This window comes from Lynx canadensis, chromosome F2 (assembly GCF_007474595.2).
Source record: "Lynx canadensis isolate LIC74 chromosome F2, mLynCan4.pri.v2, whole genome shotgun sequence".
NCBI classification, from domain to species: Eukaryota; Metazoa; Chordata; class Mammalia; order Carnivora; family Felidae; genus Lynx; species Lynx canadensis.
Genome location: NC_044320.2, coordinates 64,810,353 through 64,834,492, shown reverse-complemented (window position 1 = coordinate 64,834,492; position 24,140 = coordinate 64,810,353). Strand labels below are relative to the sequence as shown.

General features: G+C 37.0%; 1 protein-coding gene across 4 annotated transcripts in view; it reads left to right on the top strand.

Annotated features, from left to right (window-relative positions):
* PREX2 (phosphatidylinositol-3,4,5-trisphosphate dependent Rac exchange factor 2) overlaps positions 1-24,140 on the top strand; it is a 299,461-nt gene that overhangs the window by 205,430 nt on the left and 69,891 nt on the right. For all 4 annotated transcript variants that reach the window (XR_003966317.1, XR_003966315.1, XR_003966316.1 and 1 more), the window contains exons 33-35: positions 7,094-7,196; positions 12,093-12,236; positions 22,215-22,329. Coding sequence is in view for 1 of the 4 variants with exons in the window: in XM_030304277.1 (XP_030160137.1) it covers positions 7,094-7,196; positions 12,093-12,236; positions 22,215-22,329 (362 nt within the window). In the remaining 3 variants the exon portion in view is untranslated. The remainder of the gene's footprint in view (positions 1-7,093; positions 7,197-12,092; positions 12,237-22,214; positions 22,330-24,140) is intronic.

The window sequence follows — 24,140 nt, the reverse complement described above, 5'->3', positions numbered from 1 at the left end:
TAAAGAGAAAATTCTGAAAGCAGCAAGGGGTAAACGTGCCCTCACATATAAAGGGAGACCTATAAGACTCGTGACTGATCTCTCTTTTGAAACTTGGCAGGCCAGAAAGAATTGGCACGAGATTTTCAGGGTGCTAGACAGCAAAAATATGCAGCCGAGAATCCTTTATCCAGCAAGTCTGTCATTTAGAATAGAAGGAGAGATAAAGGTCTTCCCAAACAAACAAAAACTGAAGGAATTTGTCACCACTAAACCAGCCCTACAAGAGATCCTAAGGGGGACCCTGTGAGACAAAGTACCAGAGACATCACTACAAGCATAAAACATACAGACATCACAATGACTCTAAACCCGTATCTTTCTATAATAACACTGAATGTAAACGGATTAAATGCGCCAACCAAAAGACATAGGGTATCAGAATGGATAAAAAAACAAGACCCATCTATTTGCTGTCTACAAGAGACTCATTTTAGACCTGAGGACACCTTTAGATTCAGAGTGAGGGGATGGAGAACTATTTATCATGCGACTGGAAGCCAAAAGAAAGCTGGAGTAGCCATACTTATATCAGACAAACTAGACTTTAAATTAAAGGCTGTAACAAGAGATGAAGAAGGACATTATATAATAGTTACAGGGTCTATCCATCAGGAAGAGCTAACAATTATAAATGTCTGTGCGCCGAATACCAGAGCCCCCAAGTATATAAAACAATTACTCATAAACATAAGCAACCTTATTGATAAGAATGTGGTAATTGCAGGGGACTTTAACACCCCACTTACAGAAATGGATAGATCATCTAGACACACAGTCAATAAAGAAACAAGGGCCCTGAATGAGACATTGGATCAGATGGACTTGACAGATCTATTTAGAACTCTGCATCCCAAAGCAACAGAATATACTTTCTTCTCGAGTGCACATGGAACATTCTCCAAGATAGATCATATACTGGGTCACAAAACAGCCCTTCATAAGTTTACAAGAATTGAAATTATACCATGCATACTTTCAGACCACAATGCTATGAAGCTTGAAATCAACCACAGGAAAAAGTCTGGAAAACCTCCAAAAGCGTGGAGGTTAAAGAACACCCTACTAACGAATGAGTGGGTCAACCAGGCAATTAGAGAAGAAATCAAAAAATATATGGAAACAAACGAAAATGAAAATACAACAATCCAAACGCTTTGGGACGCAGCGAAGGCAGTCCTGAGAGGAAAATACATTGCAATCCAGGCCTATCTCAAGAAACAAGAAAAATCCCAAATACAAAATCTAACAGCACACCTAAAGGAAATAGAAGCAGAACAGCAAAGGCAGCCTAAACTCAGCAGAAGAAGAGAAATAATAAAGATCAGAGCAGAAATAAACAATATAGAATCTAAAAAAACTGTAGAGCAGATCAACGAAACCAAGAGTTGGTTTTTTGAAAAAATAAACAAAATTGACAAACCTCTAGCCAGGCTTCTCAAAAAGAAAAGGGAGATGACCCAAATAGATAAAATCATGAATGAAAATGGAATTATTACAACCAATCCCTCAGAGATACAAACAATTATCAGGGAATACTATGAAAAATTATATGCCAACAAATTGGACAACCTGGAAGAAATGGACACATTCCTGAACACCCACACTCTTCCAAAACTCAATCAGGAGGAAATAGAAAGCTTGAACAGACCCATAACCAGCGAAGAAATTGAATCGGTTATCAAAAATCTCCCAACAAATAAGAGTCCAGGACCAGATGGCTTCCCAGGGGAGTTCTACCAGACATTTAAAGCAGAGATAATACCTATCCTTCTCAAGCTATTCCAAGAAATAGAAAGGGAAGGAAAACTTCCAGACTCATTCTATGAAGCCAGTATTACTTTGATTCCTAAACCAGACAGAGACCCAGTAAAAAAAGAGAACTACAGGCCAATATCCCTGATGAATATGGATGCAAAAATTCTGAATAAGATACTAGCAAATCGAGTTCAACAGCATATAAAAAGAATTATTCACCATGATCAAGTGGGATTCATTCCTGGGATGCAGGGCTGGTTCAACATTCGCAAATCAATCAACGTGATACATCACATTAACAAAAAAAAAGAGAAGAACCATATGATCCTGTCAATCGATGCAGAAAAGGCCTTTGACAAAATCCAGCACCCTTTCTTAATAAAAACCCTTGAGAAAGTCGGGATAGAAGGAACATACTTAAAGATCATAAAAGCCATTTATGAAAAGCCCACAGCTAACATCATCCTCAATGGGGAAACACTGAGAGCTTTTTCCCTGAGATCAGGAACACGACAGGGATGCCCACTCTCACCGCTGTTGTTTAACATAGTGCTGGAAGTTCTAGCATCAGCAATCAGACAACAAAAGGAAATCAAAGGCATCAAAATTGGCAAAGATGAAGTCAAGCTTTCGCTTTTTGCAGATGACATGATATTATACATGGAAAATCCGATAGACTCCACCAAAAGTCTGCTAGAACTGATACATGAATTCAGCAAAGTTGCAGGATACAAAATCAATGTACAGAAATCAGTTGCATTCTTATACACTAACAATGAAGCAACAGAAAGACAAATAAAGAAAATGATCCCATTCACAATTGCACCAAGAAGCATAAAATACCTAGGAATAAATCTAACCAAAGATGTGAAGGATCTGTATGCTGAAAACTATAGAAAGCTTATGAAGGTAATTGAAGAAGACTTAAAGAAATGGAAAGACATTCCCTGCTCATGGATTGGAAAAATAAATATTGTCAAAATGTCAATACTACCCAAAGCTATCTACACATTCAATGCAATCCCAATCAAAATTGCACCAGCATTCTTCTCGAAATTAGAACAAGCAATCCTAAAATTCATATGGAACCACAAAAGGCCCCGAATAGCCAAAGGAATTTTGAAGAAGAAGACCAAAGCAGGAGGCATCACAATCCCAGACTTTAGCCTCTACTACAAAGCTGTCATCATCAAGACAGCATGGTATTGGCACAAAAACAGACACACAGACCAATGGAATAGAATAGAAACCCCAGAACTAGACCCACAAACGTATGGCCAACTCATCTTTGACAAAGCAGGAAAGAACATCCAATGGAAAAAAGACAGCCTCTTTAACAAATGGTGCTGGGAGAACTGGACAGCAACATGCAGAAGGTTGAAACTAGACCACTTTCTCACACCATTTACAAAAATAAACTCAAAATGGATAAAGGACCTAAATGTGAGACAGGAAACCATCAAAACCTTAGAGGAGAAAGCAGGAAAAGACCTCTCTGACCTCAGCCGTAGCAATCTCTTACTCGACACATCCCCAAAGGCAAGGGAATTAAAAGCAAAAGTGAATTACTGGGACCTTATGAAGATAAAAAGCTTCTGCACGGCAAAGGAAACAACCAACAAAACTAAAAGGCAACCAACGGAATGGGAAAAGATATTTGCAAATGACATATCGGACAAAGGGCTAATATCTAAAATCTATAAAGAGCTCACCAAACTCCACACCCGAAAAACAAATAACCCAGTGAAGAAATGGGCAGAAAACATGAATAGACACTTCTCTAAAGAAGACATCCAGATGGCCAACAGGCACATGAAAAGATGTTCAGCGTCGCTCCTTATCAGGGAAATACAAATCAAAACCACACTCAGGTATCACCTCACGCCAGTCAGAGTGGCCAAAATGAACAAATCAGGAGACTATAGATGCTGGAGAGGATGTGGAGAAACGGGAACCCTCTTGCACTGTTGGTGGGAATGCAAATTGGTGCAGCCGCTCTGGAAAGCAGTGTGGAGGTTCCTCAGAAAATTAAAAATAGACCTACCCTATGACCCAGCAATAGCACTGCTAGGAATTTATCCAAGGGATACAGGAGTACTGATGCATAGGGGCACTTGTACCCCAATGTTCATAGCAGCACTCTCAACAATAGCCAAATTATGGAAAGAGCCTAAATGTCCATCAACTGATGAATGGATAAAGAAATTGTGGTTTATATACACAATGGAATACTATGTGGCAATGAGAAAAAATGAAATATGGCCCTTTGTAGCAACGTGGATGGAACTGGAGAGTGTAATGCTAAGTGAAATAAGCCATACAGAGAAAGACAGATACCATATGGTTTCACTCTTATGTGGATCCTGAGAAACTTAACAGGAACCCATGGGGGAGGGGAAGGAAAAAAAAAAAAGAGGTTAGAGTGGGAGAGAGCCAAAGCATAAGAGACTGTTAAAAACTGAGAACAAACTGAGGGTTGATGGGGGGTGGGAGGGAGGGGAGGGTGGGTGATGGGTATTGAGGAGGGCACCTTTTGGGATGAGCACTGGGTGTTGTATGGAAACCAATTTTCAATAAATTTCATAAAAAAAAAAAAAAAAGAAAAAGAAAAAAACAAACAATAAAAAAAAAATAAAAAATAAAAAAAAATAAAATTTTTTCCATATATTTTTTATTTGAATATAGTTGACACAGAATGTTACTTTAGTTTCAGGTGTACAACATAATGATTCAACCTCTCTATGTGTTCTGCTACCCTCACCACAAGGCTACCATCTGTCACAATACAACACTATTACAGTACTACTGACTATACTCCCTATGCTGTGCCTTTTATTCCCATGATTTATTCATTCCACAACTGGAAGCCTGTATCTTTTTCTTCCCTTTATCCATTTTGCCCATCCCACCACCCCCTTCCCTCTGGCAGCCATCAGTTTGTTGTGGTATTTATAGGCCTGATTTGTCTTTTGTTTGTTTATTCATTTGTTTTGTTTTTTAGATTCCACATATCACTGTAATGTAGGCCAATCCATGTTGTCCCAAATGACAACATCTCACCTTTTTTATGGCTGAGTAATATTCGTGTGTTTGTGTGTGTGTGTGTGTGTGTGTGTGTGAGAGAGAGAGAGAGAGAGAGAGAGAGAGAGAGAGAGAGAGAGAGATACATCCTATCTTCCTTATCCATTTGTTGTTGATGGACACTGAAGTCAGTGCAGCCATTTTGGAAAACTATTTAGCACTTCTTCAAAATGTTACACATAGAATTCCCATATCACCCAGAAATTCTACCTCTATATAATATACAAGAAAAATGAAAACTTATATTTACACAAAGAAAAATGAAAACTTATATTTACACAAAAACTTGTATACAGATATTCTCAGGCTACAACATGGATGGAGGTTGAAAACATTATGCTAAGTGATTATAGCTGTAAAAGATATATATTATTTGAGTCCATTATTATGTAATATGTGCAATAGGCAAATTTCGGAGACTGAAAGTAGGCTAATGGTTGCCTAGAGCTAAGGACTGGAAGAAGGGATATGGGGAGTGAATGCTAATGGGTACTGAGTTTCTTTGTGGGGTGGTGCAAATATTCTAAAATTAGACTATGGTGGTAGTTACACAACTCTGAGTACACTAAAAACCCCTAAGCTTATACACTTTAAATGGGGGACTTTTATAGGATGTGAATTATATCTCAAGAAAACTGTTTTTTTTTCCTTAGTCTTTTGAAACGCTTAACATTATAGAAAAAAATGCAAAGGTTGCTTTGTAAAAAGTCAAAGAAACCCATGTTTTTTCTGTCTCTGTAACAAGCACATACAAGCCTCCTAGCAATGTGGAAGGTTCTGTGGGAGGTGCCAGCACTGGCAGTCTGTGTGTCCCTGAGCTCTGAGCACAGTCCATGGTCACTTGCATATCACTTTAGCCACATCTGCTGGAGCATCAGGACTTGCACTGTAGCAATCAGAGGCGTGCCTGTTTGGGACACTTCTTCCTTGTGTGTATTCTTCTCAGTTAAGAAGATGCTGATTCTTCAGCCCTATCCTTCCAATTCCAGGTTCATGGCATACTTTTGCTGCTTCAAAGGACTTTAAAAAATAAGTTTACTAAAATAAACATTTATCCAGCACTTACTGTGTACCATACACAGTATTAAGTACCAAGCCAAAGTGCAAAGGTGATGATTCTCTTAACTTTTGGTTTTGCATGCTATACATCTTTGGGATCTGGGGTTTGATTTAGTGATTCTTTTTCACACAAGGGACATTCTTTAGTATCTCCTTCACCCTCTACTCATGCTGCCCCCTCCCCAAAATGGCTGTATGCTTACAGCAACTTTTAAAAGCGTGTGTAAATCTTGTTAAAATCATTATTTAAAAGGATCATTGATAGTCTTAAAGAAACAAATGTTACCTTTAAAAGATAATCTGTGTATGATAAGGCTAATTATTCTTTCAGGAGGAAATTAATAAAAGACTCTAGGTCATGCACAAAACTGCTAATAGGAAGGCCAGAATTTAATACTAGAAAGATAATATTGCTGAGACATGCACAGAACTTGTTACTGTGGCTGGGCCTTACCTGCTTCAATGTGAAATAATATGTTCTTAGAATGAAAGGAATGATAAAAACAAATCAGATTTCATACTCACAAGACTCTAGATTAAGGCCCCATAAAGGCAAGTGAGATAGAAACGATTCTTGTACCCAAGCTCTTTGGAAGAAAAATCACTGCATACATGCAAATTGCTTTCATCACAGCTCTACAAGGTTGCAAAATGAATAATGCATCGGCTATCTTATTGTAAAACAGGATGGAAACTGTGTACTGTGGCTTTTTAATAAAAAATATTCCTGCCTTTTAGCTGTTACATTTTTAAGATTATAGAAGTTTGGAGACAGCATGCTTATTGTATTATTTACACATTTGTTTGTAAATAATAAAAATCAACACAGTTTGAATATAGCTACAAAATAGACTGCAAGATTGTGTAGAACCATTTAGGTAATATGGAAAAGGAAAAATATAAAACTATTAAAGAGACTTGTAACTTTGAGGGATTTGTTAATTTCATTGTGGACAGTAAGTTCTTAGATAAGTGTTGATAATTTGGTTTGCATGTAAATAAAACACAAATGAAGCTAGTTTTGGTCTGGAGATGTGATACAGTGTGATGTGATGTGATGTGATGTGATGTGATGTGATGTGATGTGATGTGATGTGATGTGATGTTCTATCCTTTGCAATCCAATCATATTTTTTACTGTTTTCTTTCTTTCTAGACAGATGAACAAGCCATGTTAGAAGATACACTGGTTGCACTATTTGATTTGGAAAAAGTTTCTTTTTACTTTAAACCATCAGAAGAGGAACCACTGGTTGCAAGTAAGTAGTTAAATGTCTCATAGGTGTTTCATAGAATTTTTTTGACATCAAACAAAAACATATGGCATAACTTTGATATTATATTTGATATATAGTTCAAATTGTTTTATATAAAATGTTATATTTAGGGTAAAATAAATAATAATAACCAACTGTGGAAGTGATAGAAAATATATGTGAAGAGGCTTATACCAGACCATTGAAAGAACCTCGCGTTTCTAATTAAGCCATGGGTCAGAGGAATGACCTGATCTGGCTTACCTACTGAAAGCTGCCTCTGATTGCAGTGTTGAATAAAGCATCACTGGGGACAAGGACAGAAGCAAACCAGTGAGGAAGCTACTTCAGTGACCCAGGTTGAAAGATGATGGGGACTTGACCTTGAGGGTAGCTGTGGAGATAATACAAGGGGTTGATTCTGAATGTATTAAATTATGAAGGTAGAGAGAACAGAATTTTATTAAAGTTTCATCTTCACTGATAAATGAGAGAATGAGAACATGAATTACAATGTTAAGGATTTGGATTATATTCAAGGGAGAACTTGGTGAAGGGGATTAATTGATTAGGATATTATTACTTGAAAAAATTGTATGGTCTTCTGTGGGCATGTATAAAATAGAATATATTTTCATTTACTTTAGTCATGTGGGTATGATATTGCCAAAGGGAGAGAAACTCTTATTTTCGCAACATAACCTGTTTTTTTTTTTTCTTTTAAATTTTGCTTTAGGGGCCATAAGCTCACAGGAGTACTGTTTTTCATGGTTCAAATACGACATTACCGGTGAATGGTCTGTTGAACAAGCAGGCAGGGGACCCGTGTTATAAGCTTGATAAAACAGTTACTTATTGCATAGCCACCATGAGAGGTTTAACTTTAGCACATTGAAGACCACATAAGTAATATTAGCATGTAAATGTGTACATATCTGTGACAAATATAAACATTCATATAATTCATATATATTTTTATGAATGTCCCCAAAGCATAACCTCAACTTCTGAAAACAGGTCCCTAGGGCAAGGTCAGTTCCAATGCTACACTAATAGATATTCCAAGCAAGTCATTAACAGTGATGGTAGGAACATACCTAAGTATATTCAGGAAAGAAGAGAATTTTTTAATACTCAGTGTCATCACATCTTATTTAAGTGGTATAAGGGAGCTAGAGCTTTATTATTAATTGCATGTGATTTGATCTTTCTGTAAGGTTAGAAACAGAGGAGTCAGATGGACAAATTAATTTGCATCACTGTAGTGAAGACTAGTTTGGCTGCTTGTCTTTGAGGGAAGGACTGAGCACAGAGGGGAGGAAACATGAAGTTATAAAGAGAACAGTGCTTTGAAGATAAGAAACTTGAGTCCCAAACTTGTGCGACTCTTATGCACAAACATGGGAATACCAGCTTTCCCTCACTCATGGGGTCATGAGCCTTAAATAAGATAATGTATTTGCAAGTCCCTAGCCTTGCACATTCTCTCTCTCTCTCTCTCTCTCTCTCTCTCTCTCTCTCTTAAAAACAAATAAACATTAAAAAGAAATTTAATGAAAAAAACAAAAATTAAAAAAAAGGGGTGCCTGGGTGGCTCAGTTGGTTAAGCGGCTGACTTTGGCTCAGGTCATGATTTTGTGGCCTGTGGGTTCAAGCCCCACATTGTGCTCTGTGCTGACAGCTCAGAGCCTGGGACCTGCTTTGGATTCTGTCTCCCTCTCTCTATGTGCCTTCTTCCCTGCTTGTGCTATCTCTCTCTCTCTCTCTTAAAAATAAATAAACATTCAAAAAATTGAAAAACAAAAAAAAGAAAGTCCCTAACATTACAAGGCTCGTGGTAGTATTCAGCAAATATTTGAACCCATCCTCCTCACTTTATTACTCTGCATTCTTTTTAAAGAGCTATGTTTAGCATTATTTATAGTCGTATTTTTGCATTAAAGAATAATGAGATTCTGAAAAAATAGGGCTTGCAAGCAAGTTGAACTCAAATGTCTGGATTGAAGACATTTTATTTTTCTTTAAGAAATACTAGGTATATACACCATGATAACTGCTGAACTAAATTCCCGAGATATAATAGTGACTAAATAAAACAAAGACCCCATTGGCATGAAGCTTAGAAACTAGCGAGAGATAGAAAGGAATAGATGGATATTGTAACCCACTGTAGTATAGGGAAAGTACGAGATCCCTTCTATGTCATGTTAGGTAATTAGTGAAGAAGGAATAAGTGAGCTAAATGATTAGGTTGTATAAAATTAAATATATTTTATTGAAAATCTTCATGTTTTTGGAGAATAAAAATATAATGATAGCAAATCTCCCCCCCCTTTCAATGGTGATACAGGTAATTTTACTATAATGATTAGCAGAATGGATATTTTTGAGCTTTCACTTTTTCTATATGAGCCAGGCATTGCACCTGTAACCGTGGATGCCGTGGTGAATAGGACAGACACCATCCCTATCTTTATGGAGCTCACAGCCTACTTGGGAGAAAACAAAGAAGGAATCAACTACAAAGATGATTAGGGCCATGATAAATCCTATGCAGGAAATAAGCAGTGCATAAAGAATGAGGGTAAGGTGGCTCTTTAAGGAATCAACAAGGAAGGGCTCTCAGCAGAAATAGCTTTTAAGCTGAAATCCAAAGGGTGATAAAGACTCAGCCCTGCAGAGAGTCAAGGAAGAGCAATTCAGGCAAAGGGAACTAACAACTTCTTGGAGACTTACCTTCAAATTCATGGGCCTGTTCAGTGACGGAGGGCCAAGTTTACCAGGATGGGATGCCACGGTTGGAATTCCTCTCTGGAATAAATACCATAGGAGAGACCTTTTCTTCGTGCAATAATTTTTTTGTAGCCTTTAATTGTTACATAGTCCTAATCTTTGATTTTTTTTCATAGTAGATAAATTTCCACAAATAAAAGGCAGCAATTTCAGCTCCACATTACTATGTGCTTTTACAGGTATACCAATTACTTCGAGAGAAGGTCATTCTTTCACTCTTAGCTTTAACTTCATTTTAAATTTAATATACTTGATAATTTTCAGTCATTTTCACTTTCTTTCTTCCTAGGAGAGCATGTTTATTTGTCCTATAATGGAACTCCAACTGCTGCATTATTATCTTTCTTTCAAAAACACTTGGTGCCAAAGAGTAAACAAATGGAGTTTTTTTTTTTAATTTTTTTTTTTCAACGTTCATTCACTTTTGGGACAGAGAGAGACAGAGCATGAACGGGGGAGGGGCAGAGAGAGAGGGAGACACAGAATCGGAAACAGGCTCCAGGCTCTGAGCCATCAGCCCAGAGCCCGACGCGGGGCTCGAACTCACGGACCGCGAGATCGTGACCTGGCTGAAGTCGGACGCTTAACCGACTGCGCCACCCAGGCGCCCCAACAAATGGAGTTTTAAAAATTGAAATACAAATGAAAGACATTGTATGTAAAGGGGAACTAGAAAATACAAATACTTAGTATATATACATTTTCTATAGTGTCTGTGCATCCTTTTTCTATTATAGAGCTAAGGAAAAAATGGAGTTTCCCAATCATTAAAATCCAGTTAATTTCCAACTCTTCAACTGAGAAATGTCTTCTCTTTTCTAAACCAAAATCATTTATACCTCCCATAAGCATATAGAAAGGGGCTCCTAGGTGGCTCAGTAAGAGTCCAACTCTTGATCTTCGCTCAGGTCAAAGCCCTGCATCAGGCTCTGCGCTGACAGCATAGCATGGAACCTGCTTAAGATTCTGTCTCTCTCCCTGTCTCTCTGCCCCTCCCCCGCTCCCTTTCTCTCTCTCTCTCTCTCTCTCTCAAAATAAATAAAGTTAAAGAAACTCTAAAAATATAGAAAGAAAAATAAAATAAGCATTATTATATGGCATAAAAGAGACTTGTAGATGTTAATGCAATACCTCTGCTATCGATATGCATAATTACCTACATTTAATGAGAAACCTGGAATCTCTCTTCCATAATGGATTTAACCTTGAACTCTACTTTTATACATAATTTTATTCAAGAAGTAGGTTAGAACTAACAAATATTGAGCAAGAACTTGTATTAAAATTTCTACTATATTTTTGCCTTAATTTTTAACTTGGTTAATATAACTATTCTAGCTTCTTAGGAAGATTTTACATTCTTTTTAAATGAAATGAAAGTTATTTGTCTTGGATAAGTAACATAAAATGAGAAGTATTTATGATATCACTATGAAATACTCCTGCATCATTTTAGCTTTTCAAATTGGTTGTTTTTTGGGTTTGGTTTTTTATTTTGCTTTTGTTTTTGAGTAATTAAACTTAAGATCTTTGAGAAAACTAAAAGAATTTGGACAGATAATTTCTAATGACTGTAGGGCATCAACAGAGGTAATATGTTTTTGATCTGGTGCTCAGGGAATGGAACTTGCAAAACCCATGCGAATTTTGATAATGGTTGCTCTGTACCCAATCTCTTGTACGCTACTTAAGAATTGTACCCCAAGGATTCATTCTGACTAAAATATGAATGAGGCAGCTGCCCTGGGAGATTCTGATTCCAAACCATGTGTAACTAAACTTCTCATTTAGTTAAGTGAGACATCTGGTGTGTCAAAGTGTAACGAAGTTTCCTATTGTAGAATTTTATATACAGTACAGTAATAAATCTGTTGCTTTAGCTAATAAGAATCTGATTTAATACTTTCACTGAAGAGCGCTGTAAGTTTGCCTAACCTGAACTCGACATATATGTCAAGTATATTGTATGAGTATAATACATTATATATAATATGCATATATTTATATTAGTTTCTAGTAATTTTCAAGATTTTTTAAAAAGTTAACAAATACACTTTATAACATAACCTGACTTTTGGAAATAATGTAATATTAAATGTCATTTAGATGTTCCTCTTACATATCAAGCGGAAGGAAGTCGGCAGGCTCTGAAAGTTTACTTCTACATTGATAGTTATCATTTTGAACAGCTGCCTCAACGTTTGAAAAATGGAGGAGGGTTTAAAATTCATCCTGTTCTTTTTGCACAAGGTAAACTACTTTTTTTAATACATGTACTTAAATTATGTTATCTTTATTTTTAAAAATACATGTAATTGTAGCCATCATAGTTGTTTTTTCCATTAATTCAAAAATTCCTTCATAGTACCTAGGTAATGTATTTACTTCTGCGAATGTTTATTAAGGAAAGAATAACATTAGTTTTAAATATTTACCAAATAGGACTGCAACAGTATTTATAATGGAGAAACAAGACATGAGTGGTTTAAATAATACAGATAAATTAATTTGGCTCAAATGAATTATGGTAGAACCATTAAAATTATATGGTTAAAAATTTTTTATGAGATAGAAAAAGATTGGCAATGTACACATGCAAGTTACAAAAAATTTATATTCCATTCTCAATTATGTAATCCAAGTGTGTATATAATCAAATGTATATAAAATGTTTTTGGTATCATTGGGTGATTAAATTGATGATGATTTTTTATTCTTTGAGTTTTTACCCAGAGTAAAAATATATTCCTTTTATAAATAAACAAATTGTTTTGGCAAATGAACAATGAGTTTTTTTAACTGCAATAGAAGAAATTAAGGTTAACATGAGTAAGAGTCTTTCAGTGAACTGGTTTCCAAGGAAAGATCCTGGATCTTTTTTATTTCCAGAGGCACAAATGCAGCCCCAAACTGATCAGAAGTCCATATTATTCTACTGTAGTTTCTTCTAGTCTATGATTTTTTTTTTAACTCATGCTGTGGTCACAAGATTATATCAATTTCTCTGAGCAGGTCCATGGAGGATTTCATTTTTTTCTTCTATTGAGTTTTCAAGAACTGCATCAGTTTTGCTGTGGAATTTTTATATTCTAATAAAAAATGAGAAGAGTAGAGAAATAAAATTAATCTCTGTAACTGAAGAACAGACAGGCAAATGAAATCAAAATCTATGGCCAAGTGAAAATTCTTGTACCATATGCATATTATTGTAATTCTAAAAGATAGATTGCCCTTCCTTTGATTGCCATAGTTTAAAAACAATGACTGCCTCAGATACTTGGTAAGAATACATTTAAGCAGAGGAAATTGTCAGTGCAGAGATCTTAGGAGTTTATTAGAAGGTATTTTCATTTTTTTTTTTTTTTTGGAGGACTGTGATAGGGTCCATATAGACAATACAAGAGTCTGTAATGGAAAGGAATGGGGGAATAAAAAGAAACTGAGCAGAAATAGACCTTTGGAGCTACCTTGGGAGGATAGTTTAGCCTAAAATATGTTAAATGCCATTACACAGATAGTTTCAGAAAACAAAGAAGGAGGTTAACTTTTATAGGATTTAAACAGAGTTTACAGTTATTAAAGGTTCTTCACTTCCTTTCCTTTACTCCTCTTTTTAAAAATTCTGCCTTTGAAATCATGACTGAGATGACAGATGGCATTTTGCATCTTTTCTAAAAAAAATTATTACATTTGTGACACACCAGCCATAAATAGCTGAATATTCATACCCAACAGCAAATGTTCATAGGAAAAGGAAGAGTATTTTCCAAGTAACCTCTCTTTTATAATTATGGCTAAGTCTAATTTAAAAAAAAATCCCTAAATACATACTAGTTCAGTGAATAGAGTATTGCTTTTTAAAATGTAACGGAACACTAACATTAGGTTTTAATATTTACACAGCAATGAACTATGAAAAAGCAACAGTGGAAATACTATTGCAGTTGAGGTCACAGATAGGTAAAGAAGACTGGAAAACAGCTTGTCTCATTAGAACAGTGTCAGTGATAAGGCTGCTTATTTAAAGGGGCTGCCGAAGTTCCTCTGCACTTCTAAAACTCCCATGAGGATTCATTATTAGTCGCTCTGACTATTTTCATCAGATTGAGAGAAGCCCAGGAAATTCAACACCAGCTTGAATAGAGATTACCATCTGGTAATTGAAAGTGGTGGTAAATGAAGAGATTCCAAATGGTGTCTATTCCGGAGATGGAAGTTTATTCAAAGGGTTTTAGTTTTAGGTGTACATATGTACATTATTGGTCTTTGCTAGCAAATACGAAAATCAGAAAAATGAGACGAATTTGAAAACCTCCTAGGAAAATTATTTCTGTCAGCCCTTGTAAAGTTGTCTGTTGTACCATATACTTAGAACAGGAAGCAAACATACTGCTTTCTTCTCATTTTTCTTGCCTGAATAGACCTTTTGGCGAAGGAGGGCACACTGACTGATGGGGCTCGCTGCAGAGATGGGACCAGCTATGAGATCAGGAATTCTAGTGCCAGAAGCAAGCAGGATACACTTTAAGGAACATGTATCACTGAAGGGGAGACCTGCAGGAGAATAGCAATCCAGGCAGACAAAACAAGTGATACAGATTTACAAGATAAAGATCACAGAAACAGCCAAACAGGAAAGTCAGCACAGAGCATAAGCAAAATGCTAGAAGGAAAAGATGACACAAAAGCAGTCTTCTCTAAGTACTTCCTACAGGCCAGGGAATTAACCCTGGAGGGATCCCCAAGCCCTTGATGAGATAAAGCAAGTGACTATAAACTTGGTGAAAATGGGAGTAAGGAGGATAGATATTCAGGGTCACTTCCTCTGCCTTTTTCCTGTTGGCCTATTTGCTTGCTGTTTCTTCAATACTGGCTGCACTTTAATCACCTTGGGGAGGTTTTAGAAAATACCCAAGCTTGGTTCCACACCAAACTGATTAAGTCAGAATCTCTGGGACATAAGGCCCAGATACCAGTATATTTTAGAATTTTTACCAGTGATTCTTTTTTTTTTTCTTTTTAAGTTTATTTACTTATTTTGAGAGATACTGAGACAGCATGAATGGGGTAGGGGCAGAGAGAGAGAGGGAGAGAAAATCCCAAGCAGGCTCCACACTGTCATTGCAGAGCCCGACACGGGGCCTGAACCCACGAAACCATGAGATCGTGACTTGAGAGCCAAAACCAAGAGTCGGACGCTTAATCGACTGAGCCACCCAGGCACCCCTTTAAGGTGATTCTAAAGTCCACCGGGAGTGAGGAAGCACAGGTCAACGTAGATTATGAAGCACTGTGCAATTATCCAGTTAATCCTTGCTTAATTAGATTGATCCATTTCACAAAGGTACCACATTTCTAGATATGGGGAGACCGGGCGATGGGGTGGGGCCTTTTCACTTCTGCATTGTTAAGTCATGAGGAGGCAGGCTGCCTCTAGGAGATAATGATTTCGGTGGGACAGTTTTCTTCAGCAAAGACTGAAGATTCCCTAAAGAGCTAATGGCTGAGGGCTGTCTTCTGGCAATCACAACAGCTAGGCAACAAGCCCATCCTTTCTGAAAGGGAATCTGAGTGAGCGACCTGCCATGGTCCACCCTGTACCCTCAGATCCATTTGGGTCAAGAGTAGGAGTGTCTCCTTTGTGACTCTGATGGGCTCCCTTCCTGGGGAAGAAGCATGGTAATGGGATGAGAAATAACCCCTGCTGCTGCAGCTGGTCTTGGGGCTGCCAAAGATGCCTATTTTCCCTCTTCTGTATCCATTGTGGATCATCCTTGCCCTCAGCCTCAACCTTCTGGTCCCAGTGGCATGACTAAGACTTCCATCCCCGGGGGGCCTGACCCTCCTGTTCATTCTGCCCTCCTCAGGCCAGGGTTGCTGCATTTGTCCATTTACCGTCAAATTTAGACATGGAAGTACCAAGAGGGACCCAAGTGGATTACTGGGTGCCAAACATGTTCCTTCCTGCCCTCATTATATAGCAATAGCCCTACTTCCTTATGTGTTGCAGACTATGAGTCTGGAGTTCTCTCTTGTCCGGCAAGAGAGCAGATGCAAAATTGAATATGAGAGAGGCTAATGTCCAGGAGGAGACAAGAACCCCAAACAGGGGTTTCCTCTCCGTATTTATTGAGTGCATAAGGTCGTACACACATGGTGAAAGTGAAGAAAATAAGATCTTACACACGTGGTGAAGGTGGAGAAAACAATCAGACAGTTATCATTAACTTGTGTGTGTAAGAAGCAAAGAGTCTAGGGGGCAAGTGGCGTTTGTGATCAAGGTACACAGGCATCAGATGGAAAGTAAGTTCCTGCAGGTGATACAACAAGTTGCTCGTGATCCCAGTACAATATCTCGATAGCTCACCTGAGGCACTTTCACCCCATGGTGGCGGCTTTCCACACTGTTTTTTTTCTAACCCATTTATATAAGTAGAACCTATTTCCCCACAATTAAGATGATCAGAGTCGACCAGCCTTGCCAAGATGGTGGTCTCTCTTCCTTGGATGCCTTGGCACCAGGGGCCTACAGTGCTCAGGTGGTAACCGTAGCTGATGTTCAGTGGGACCCCTGCCTTGTCTTCTAGGGAAAGTGGGCTACTTTGGGGATCAGGACCTTTTAAACCCATGGAGCCAAAGTTTCAGGGATGGGAAGCACACATCCCTAAGTGACGCACTGGGACTGATGTTGTATTAGTTTCCCAGCCCTGCCGTAACAAATTACCACAAACTCTGTGGCTTAAAATGACAGAAATTTATTCTGTCATTGTTTTGGAGGCTAAAAGTATGAAATCAAGATGCCTGAAGGCCATGCTCCCTTGGAAGACTCTAAGGAAGAATCCTTCCTTAACTTTTAGCTTCTGCTGACTGTCAGAAGTCCATGGCATGCCTTGGCTTGTGACACAAGAATTACAGCCTCTGCCTTCGTCTTCACACAACCTTCTTCCCTCAGTGTGTCAGTCTCTGTGTCTCTGTCCCAATAAGGTGGACACTTATAAGAACAGGAGTCGTTGGATTTGGGCCACCCTAATCCAGTATGACATCATTTTAAGTAGATGATATCTACAAAAACCCTGTATAAAAATTAGGGTCGCATTTGCAACCACCAGGGGTTAGGACTTTTGTTTTATCTTTTTGGAGGACACAGTTAAACCCTCAATAGATGCTAAGCAGGGACCTTTCTACTTCCACTCTTGGTTCCCAGACCCATGTATCCTACGTACTAGGGACATGGCATCACATAAAGGTCTTTGATGTTAGTTATACTGTGCCCTAGAATATGGCATCTCTTCTTTGTAAAGTAGTGATAAGTACTTGTTTCCTGGGTCTCTTATGGTGGTTTTCCTTACACTAGATAGGACATGCCATGCCAGTCCTTTCTCCACAAACACTCTTGTGTATATTTGTTTTTCAGCCCTTATGAAAAAGGCTGGCACCACAAACTGTAAATGCTGACTTTTACTTCTTTATAGGGTGTCCTTCTGTTCTCAGAGAATAATTAAAATCAACCAGAAACTTGAGGATTTTCTCTTCTATTTTTTTAAAAATTTAAAAAATATTCCAGTATATAGTGTTTTCTCTTTTATAATGTTTTTATTTATTTTTGAGAGAGAGAGGGAGAGACTGAGTGTGAGCAGGGGAGGAGCATAGAGAGAAATAGACACAAGAGTCCAAAGAAGGCTCCAGGCTCCGTGCTCTCAACACAGAGCCCGACGTGGGGGTCTAACCCACAAACTGCAAGATCATGACCTGAACCGAAGTCAGATGCTTAACCAACTTGAGCCACCCAGGCACCCCCAGCATTTCTCTGTTAAAGAAAAGGGAACATTTTTTTTACAAATATTGTCATTTTTCTAAGCTGCCTTCATTCGAGTATTTTTTTTTTTTTAGAGTGTTTGCAAAACCCTACTCTGGGTCCTTTAAAAGATGAATCCCTTTGTATTCTCTGTGGGTTTTATACAGTATTTGAAATTGAAACATTAAATAACTTTTTCCCCAAATTTTTAATTAAATTCTAGTTATTTGACATACAGTGAGTGCAACACTGGTTTCAGGAGTAGAATTCAGTGATTCATCACTTACACACAACACCCAGTGGTCATCACAACAACTGCCCTCCTTAATACCCATCACCTATCTAGCCCATCCCCCCACCCACCTCTCTCCATCAACTCTCAGTTTGTCTCTATCTTTACAAGTCTGTCATGGTTTGTTTCCCTGTCTTCCCCTCTCCTCCAACATGGGAGTAAAATCATACGGTATTTGTCTAACTGATTTATTCACTGAGCATAATACACTCTAGCTCCATCCACGTTGTTGCAAATAGCAAGATTTCGTCCTTTTTGATGACTGAGTAGTATTCCATAATATGTGTATATTATGTACATATATATGTATATACACACACACCGCATCTTTTTTATCCATTCATCAGTGAGTGGACATTTGGGCTTCATGTACCCCTCCAAATCTGTATTTTTGTAACCTTTGAATAAATACCTGGTAGTGTTATAAATGAAGGAACAGTTCCCAGAATTAAGATTTCCTAAATGTTAGAATTGGTCTGTAAACATGTGAGCTCACCCCTCTTTAAAGGGCAGTACAGGAAACCAATTTGACAATAAATTTCATATATTAAAAAAAAATAATAAATTAAAAAAAATAAAGGACAGTACAACCACATGCTGGTCTCAATAGGATTGATAAAACTTGCTTTCCTCATGAAAACTGTGACCAGTTCTGAAGAATTCTGACCAACTGGAGCCGGTGCATATGTCGTGTATTAGTTAACCACTGGAGTGTCATCATGCTGTCAGGAAAGAGTGTTAATTTGTTGAAACAATTCTTAAAATTGTTCTTCAGATATTCTGTATTTTTCCTGGTCAGTCCCTTTCTTGGAAAAGCCTTGAAAGGTATTTTGAGTGAGTAGAAATTCAGTTCATTTTCAGTCTTAGAATAATTTAATTTCCATTTTCCTGACTACCTAAGTTTGATGGGATGATTTGCTTCCTCAAATTCGGAAGGGGTAGAAGGAAAACAAGCAAACAAAGAAACTCGTCATATTTTCAATACTGCTTTTAATTAAATGCTATTAAATATTTATTCAACCAAATATGTCAATACTACTACTAAGAAATATATTGTTGTTTAGATGAGAATTAAAGAAACTAGACAAGCAAATGCTGAGAAGAGGCCAAACTTGGAAATTTGGACATTATTATGTATTTAACATACTTTTGCTGAGTGTAGAAATTGAATTTGGCAAAACATTATCTCATTTTCTTGTATTTATAACAATAAATAACCAAGGTATTCATCTAAAATTGAGAATGTTTTTCTCCTTCCTCTTCTTTGCTATACAGTTTAGTTTTTAAATATAGAACTCCTCTTTTGTCATTGTTCATTTCCTCACAACCCTACACATCTGCCATAACATTTTGCTGAGACTCGGCAAAATTGTCATACATTTTCCCCATTTTTAAAAAAGTTCTATGTAATTGTTAATTTTATCTGTTGTTAATTTGGAAATATTGCCAAGGAATGTCATAAAAATGCCAGTTTGTTTTTAGATGGCAATAAGATTTTAGAGTAGGACTGGACATTCTGGCCAAAACTGAGCCATTAAGAACTTCATAGGGGCACCTGGGTGGCTCAGCTTGTTAAGTGTCCGACTCTTGACTTCAGCTAGGTCATAATCTCATGGTTTGTGAGTTCAAGCCCTTCATAGAGCTCTATGATGGCAGTGTGGAGCCTGCTTGGGATTCATTCTCTCTCTCTCTCTCTCTCTCTCTCTCTCTCTCTCTCTGTCCCTCCCCACTTGTACACATGCTTGCTCTCTTTTTCTCTCAAAATAAATAAATGAACTTTACAAAAAATTGCTAAAAAAACCAACAAAAAATGACGTTTGTAAAAATTAGACCCCAGGTGTTTTCTTATTCATCCCACCCCACCCCCAACTGCTACTTTCCCTGTTGCTCCTTCCTACCGTACCCTTTCCAGTCTTCCTGATCTTAAATCACAAATTGAAGTGTCCTTGCATGGACCCTCCTCTTAGTTCCCAAAACTTCCTGTTTGGCTAAGCACACTCATGCATAATCTATATCTCCTGGAAATTGAATTAGATAATGCCTGTGGGGCATTGGGCATGTTGCCTAATATATAAAACACAGTGAGTAAATGAAAAGAATAGTCATGGGTTCTCTTAATACTATTATTTCATTTATTTATTTCCCAAGAATCATAGTTAGTAAGTACTCTTATTTTCCATTTCACAAATGAACCTGAGGATCTTGGATTTTAATTAACATGCTTGAGGTCACACAGCTACTGAGGAGTGGAAGTGGTGGTTTTACTTCAATGCAAAGATTTTCATTATTAGCTCTCCAACTAATAAGAGGAATTCACATTGAAGGATGACTGAATCCTCTGAATATTTGCCTCTCACAAATAACATCTCATTAATGGAAGTGAACGTGGCATTTATGTGAGGATTGTTTTATCGGGAAGACTTCCTTTTCTTTCTTGTGTGTATTCAGGACCAGAAGCTTGCTGAACCACTTGCAAATATTCTAATTAATGCAGAACTCGTAAGGAAAAAAACACGCAATCCTTGAAACAAGCTCCCAAATTTGATATCATGTTACTGAAGCAAATGTAGTCAGCATTCTCAATAATTTTCCATAAGTGTTTTTCTCAATTATAGGCCAATAATGCCATTTTTTTTAATTTCAAATTGAGCAATACTCTAAAGGTTTGTTGTTTCTTCAGTGCTGTGGAAATCTGACTAGTTGAGAAAGCAGCACAGCAAAAATTAGCATGAACTTGCTGGGATTGGCACTGGGTATTATATGTAAATGATGAATCACTAACTACTCCTGAAACTAATATTACTCTATATCTTAGCTAACTGGAATTTAAATAAAAGCATGAACCATTAAAAAAAGTTAATAATGAGTTTCCTATTTTTGTCTCCAAAATGGTGATAAGTTTCTGTCAATTTGAAGAAATGTATCATTTAATTTAGAAGCTATTGCATTTAGCAGTTTGAAAGATTAATTTTTTTATCAATTTTGAAACAGTCTGCTGAAAACTGAGGTTTATCAGTGGCAATAATCTCAAGGGGAAATCATTTAAATTTCCAAATTGGATCCATTGCCATTCCTGTTGCTGGCAACCTCTCTGTAGGAGATGTTGTATTTCTAGGCACTTCCTTGTGATTCATTTCTTCTGCAAAAGGTTAAAAGTGCCATCGCATAAAGTTTAAAGGAAAAATAAATACTTGAGGCGCCTGGGTGGCTCAGTCGGTTAAGCGTTCGACTTTGGCTCAGGTTATGATCTCATGGTTGGTGAGTTTGAGCCCCACATGGGCTCTGTGCTGACAGCTCAGAGCCTGGAGCCTGCTTTGGATTCTGGGTCTCCCTCTGTCTTTCTCTGCCCCTCCCCCACTAGTGCGTGCGCGCATGTGTGCTCTCTCTCTCTCTCTCTCTCTCTCTCTCTCTGTGTCTCTCTCTCTCTCTCTCTCTGTGTGTCTCTCTCTCTCTCTGTGTCTCTCTCTCAAAAATGAATAAATAAGTATTAAAGAAATACTTAACCAAAAATGTTAGTTAAGAAATAAATCCATATTAACAAAAAGATGTTTAAAATTAATGGAAAGTTATATGTTTATGTTTATTAACTAAATTAAGCATTGTAGTAAAGCTAGTATTCTAAGATTATCTATGCTTCTGATTTATTACACTAATATTTCATGATTTAACTGCAAATACAAGAGAATGTGAATAGACACGGAGAGCAGCAGTTTCAACATTTTTACTCTTATGTATGTTAATACACAGTTCTGCCTCATACATATGCACGGATATATGCAATGTACATAGGTATATGTGTGTATGTACATATATATATACATTTGTGTGCTTATATATATAAATATGTGAAGTTTGAGTTTAGCTTCACAAAGAATGTATATAAAATGTTTTAAAAGTAGAAGACAATTTAAATTACAAATTATCTTTGCCAACTTAGATATAATCACCAAATGTTTGATATTTATTTTTAGAGCAGAAGAATGATTTTCATTCAGTTTTGGACTGGTGAAAGATAGTTTCTTGCATGTGTGGTCATATTCAGTGTTTTAAATACATTTACTAATAATCAGTAAGATTAAAGTAAATGTGGAGAAACTGAGTTATAAAATCACGTTAAAAAGTAATTTACTTGTTTACACAGCACTGGAGAGCATGGAAGGGTATTATTATAGAGACAATGTTTCGGTGGAAGAATTTCAAGCCCAAATAAATGCAGCCTCATTGGAAAAAGTCAAACAATATAACCAGAAACTCAGGTATGTAATTTTTCAGTTTTTTTTTAAAGTAAGAAGGTAAGTGTTTGTATTTTGACAAGAGCAGAGCAATAGAGGTCTTGACATACTCGTTATTAAATGATTGATGATGATACTCCTTCTGATATGATGTCTTTTTATTTAAGGTTTAATATTTCAAATATTCTAACAAGTACACTTTTTGAAAATAAAATCACAAAACAGTGTTTGAAAATTTTCATGCTATTGTCTTAATTGCTGAAGAAGATCAAAAATTAAATATTTATTAGATCATTAGCAGGGAGGGAAAAAAGCATTGATATTTTATAGTGGTGTCCCCTAGGAGGTTTCAGTGAATTAAGGGCAAATAAAATAGGCTCCTTTATGTACCATTAAACACCTGGCATCCTGACAGTGAGAGAAGAATGTGGTTAACACAGAAGCTATGTCACAGCATTGACTTGGTATTGGAAAAATATCTACTTTCAAATACATATATTAATGTTTCGATTTTGCTGTTTTCCCCCCTCTAAAAATAGTGTTACTGGCAAAATAACCAATGGCAGGGAAGATTAGTCACAGTAAGTGAAAGGGAAATGTGTTACAATTCAAACTTTAATTTTCAACAAATTATTAGCATATATAACTCCCTCTTACCTGATGAATTATTCTGCGAAGAGATTATCTTTTTAAATTACTTACAGATTACAGCTTTTATTTTTAAGAGAAAAAATACTCTTGTTCTACCTTAAGCCTTAATGATTCAAAAATCGTTTTTATATTATATTTTATTTCGTCTTCCATTATAACTATTATAACATTTTTTGGTTTTGTCCACAATATGGCGAGACTATGAAGATAAATTAATTCCTAAAATTCCTGACAGGAAGAGGTATTCGTTCTCATCGTATGAACGAAGGGTAGGCTCTTTCACCACAGATGCTTTCTCTTGCTTCCCCTGCCTCACACAATCCCTTTCCATAGGTTCTTTACTTTTCTTCTGTCACGTTAATCACTTCTGAAGCTCTCAACCTCAAAACCCCCAGTATCTTTTTGACTTATCATTTTCTCTTCCTTCCTAAAATATAGTTGGAGATCCTGATGAGTCTGACAGAAATGTCTCTTGGACTGCCCCCACTTTACTCTCTCATCTAGGTCACTATTTCTCAAAGACATATAATGTACTGACTCCTTTCACAAGAAAAAACAAAGAAAAAAGTTCATCTTAAATTCTTAAATGGTGTGTCCACTAACACTGCCCAGTCTTGGTCAATCTGACCAATCACCTGTCTCTAAGACCCCATGTTGTTTTAATCTCAGGATTTTGCTTCCAGATAATAATTTTAAGTTATCTATCTTACTATGTCACTCTTCTTGCTCAAAATATTTGGTGATTTCTTATTGTCCCCAAAAGGACTCACAACCTCCTTACACTGGCAATCAAGATCTTTCATGACTTGACCTGAGATTTCTTTTCTCCGCCTGTGCTCCAGCCATGCTGTACTCTCCTTGTATCCAATCATGCACCGTAGTCTCCTTGCTCCATGACTTTTCACCATCCACCTAGCATCTGGTCTTCCATCTCCAGCTGCTTATAAAGCTACTATTCCAATGATTCACTGTCCAGCTCTAGTATGCTCTTCTTAATAAAATATTTTTCTTTTATTATTGGGCTAGGATGAGGCCTGGGCATTAGACTGTCTAGAAGTCTCCGAGGAGTTTCTGACGTGCAGCTGGAATTGAAAACCAATTCCCTAGATCCCAGAGTTCTGTTTATAAAAAAATATTTTATACTACTTTTTTTCCTTAAGTTTATTTATTTATTTTGAGAGGGG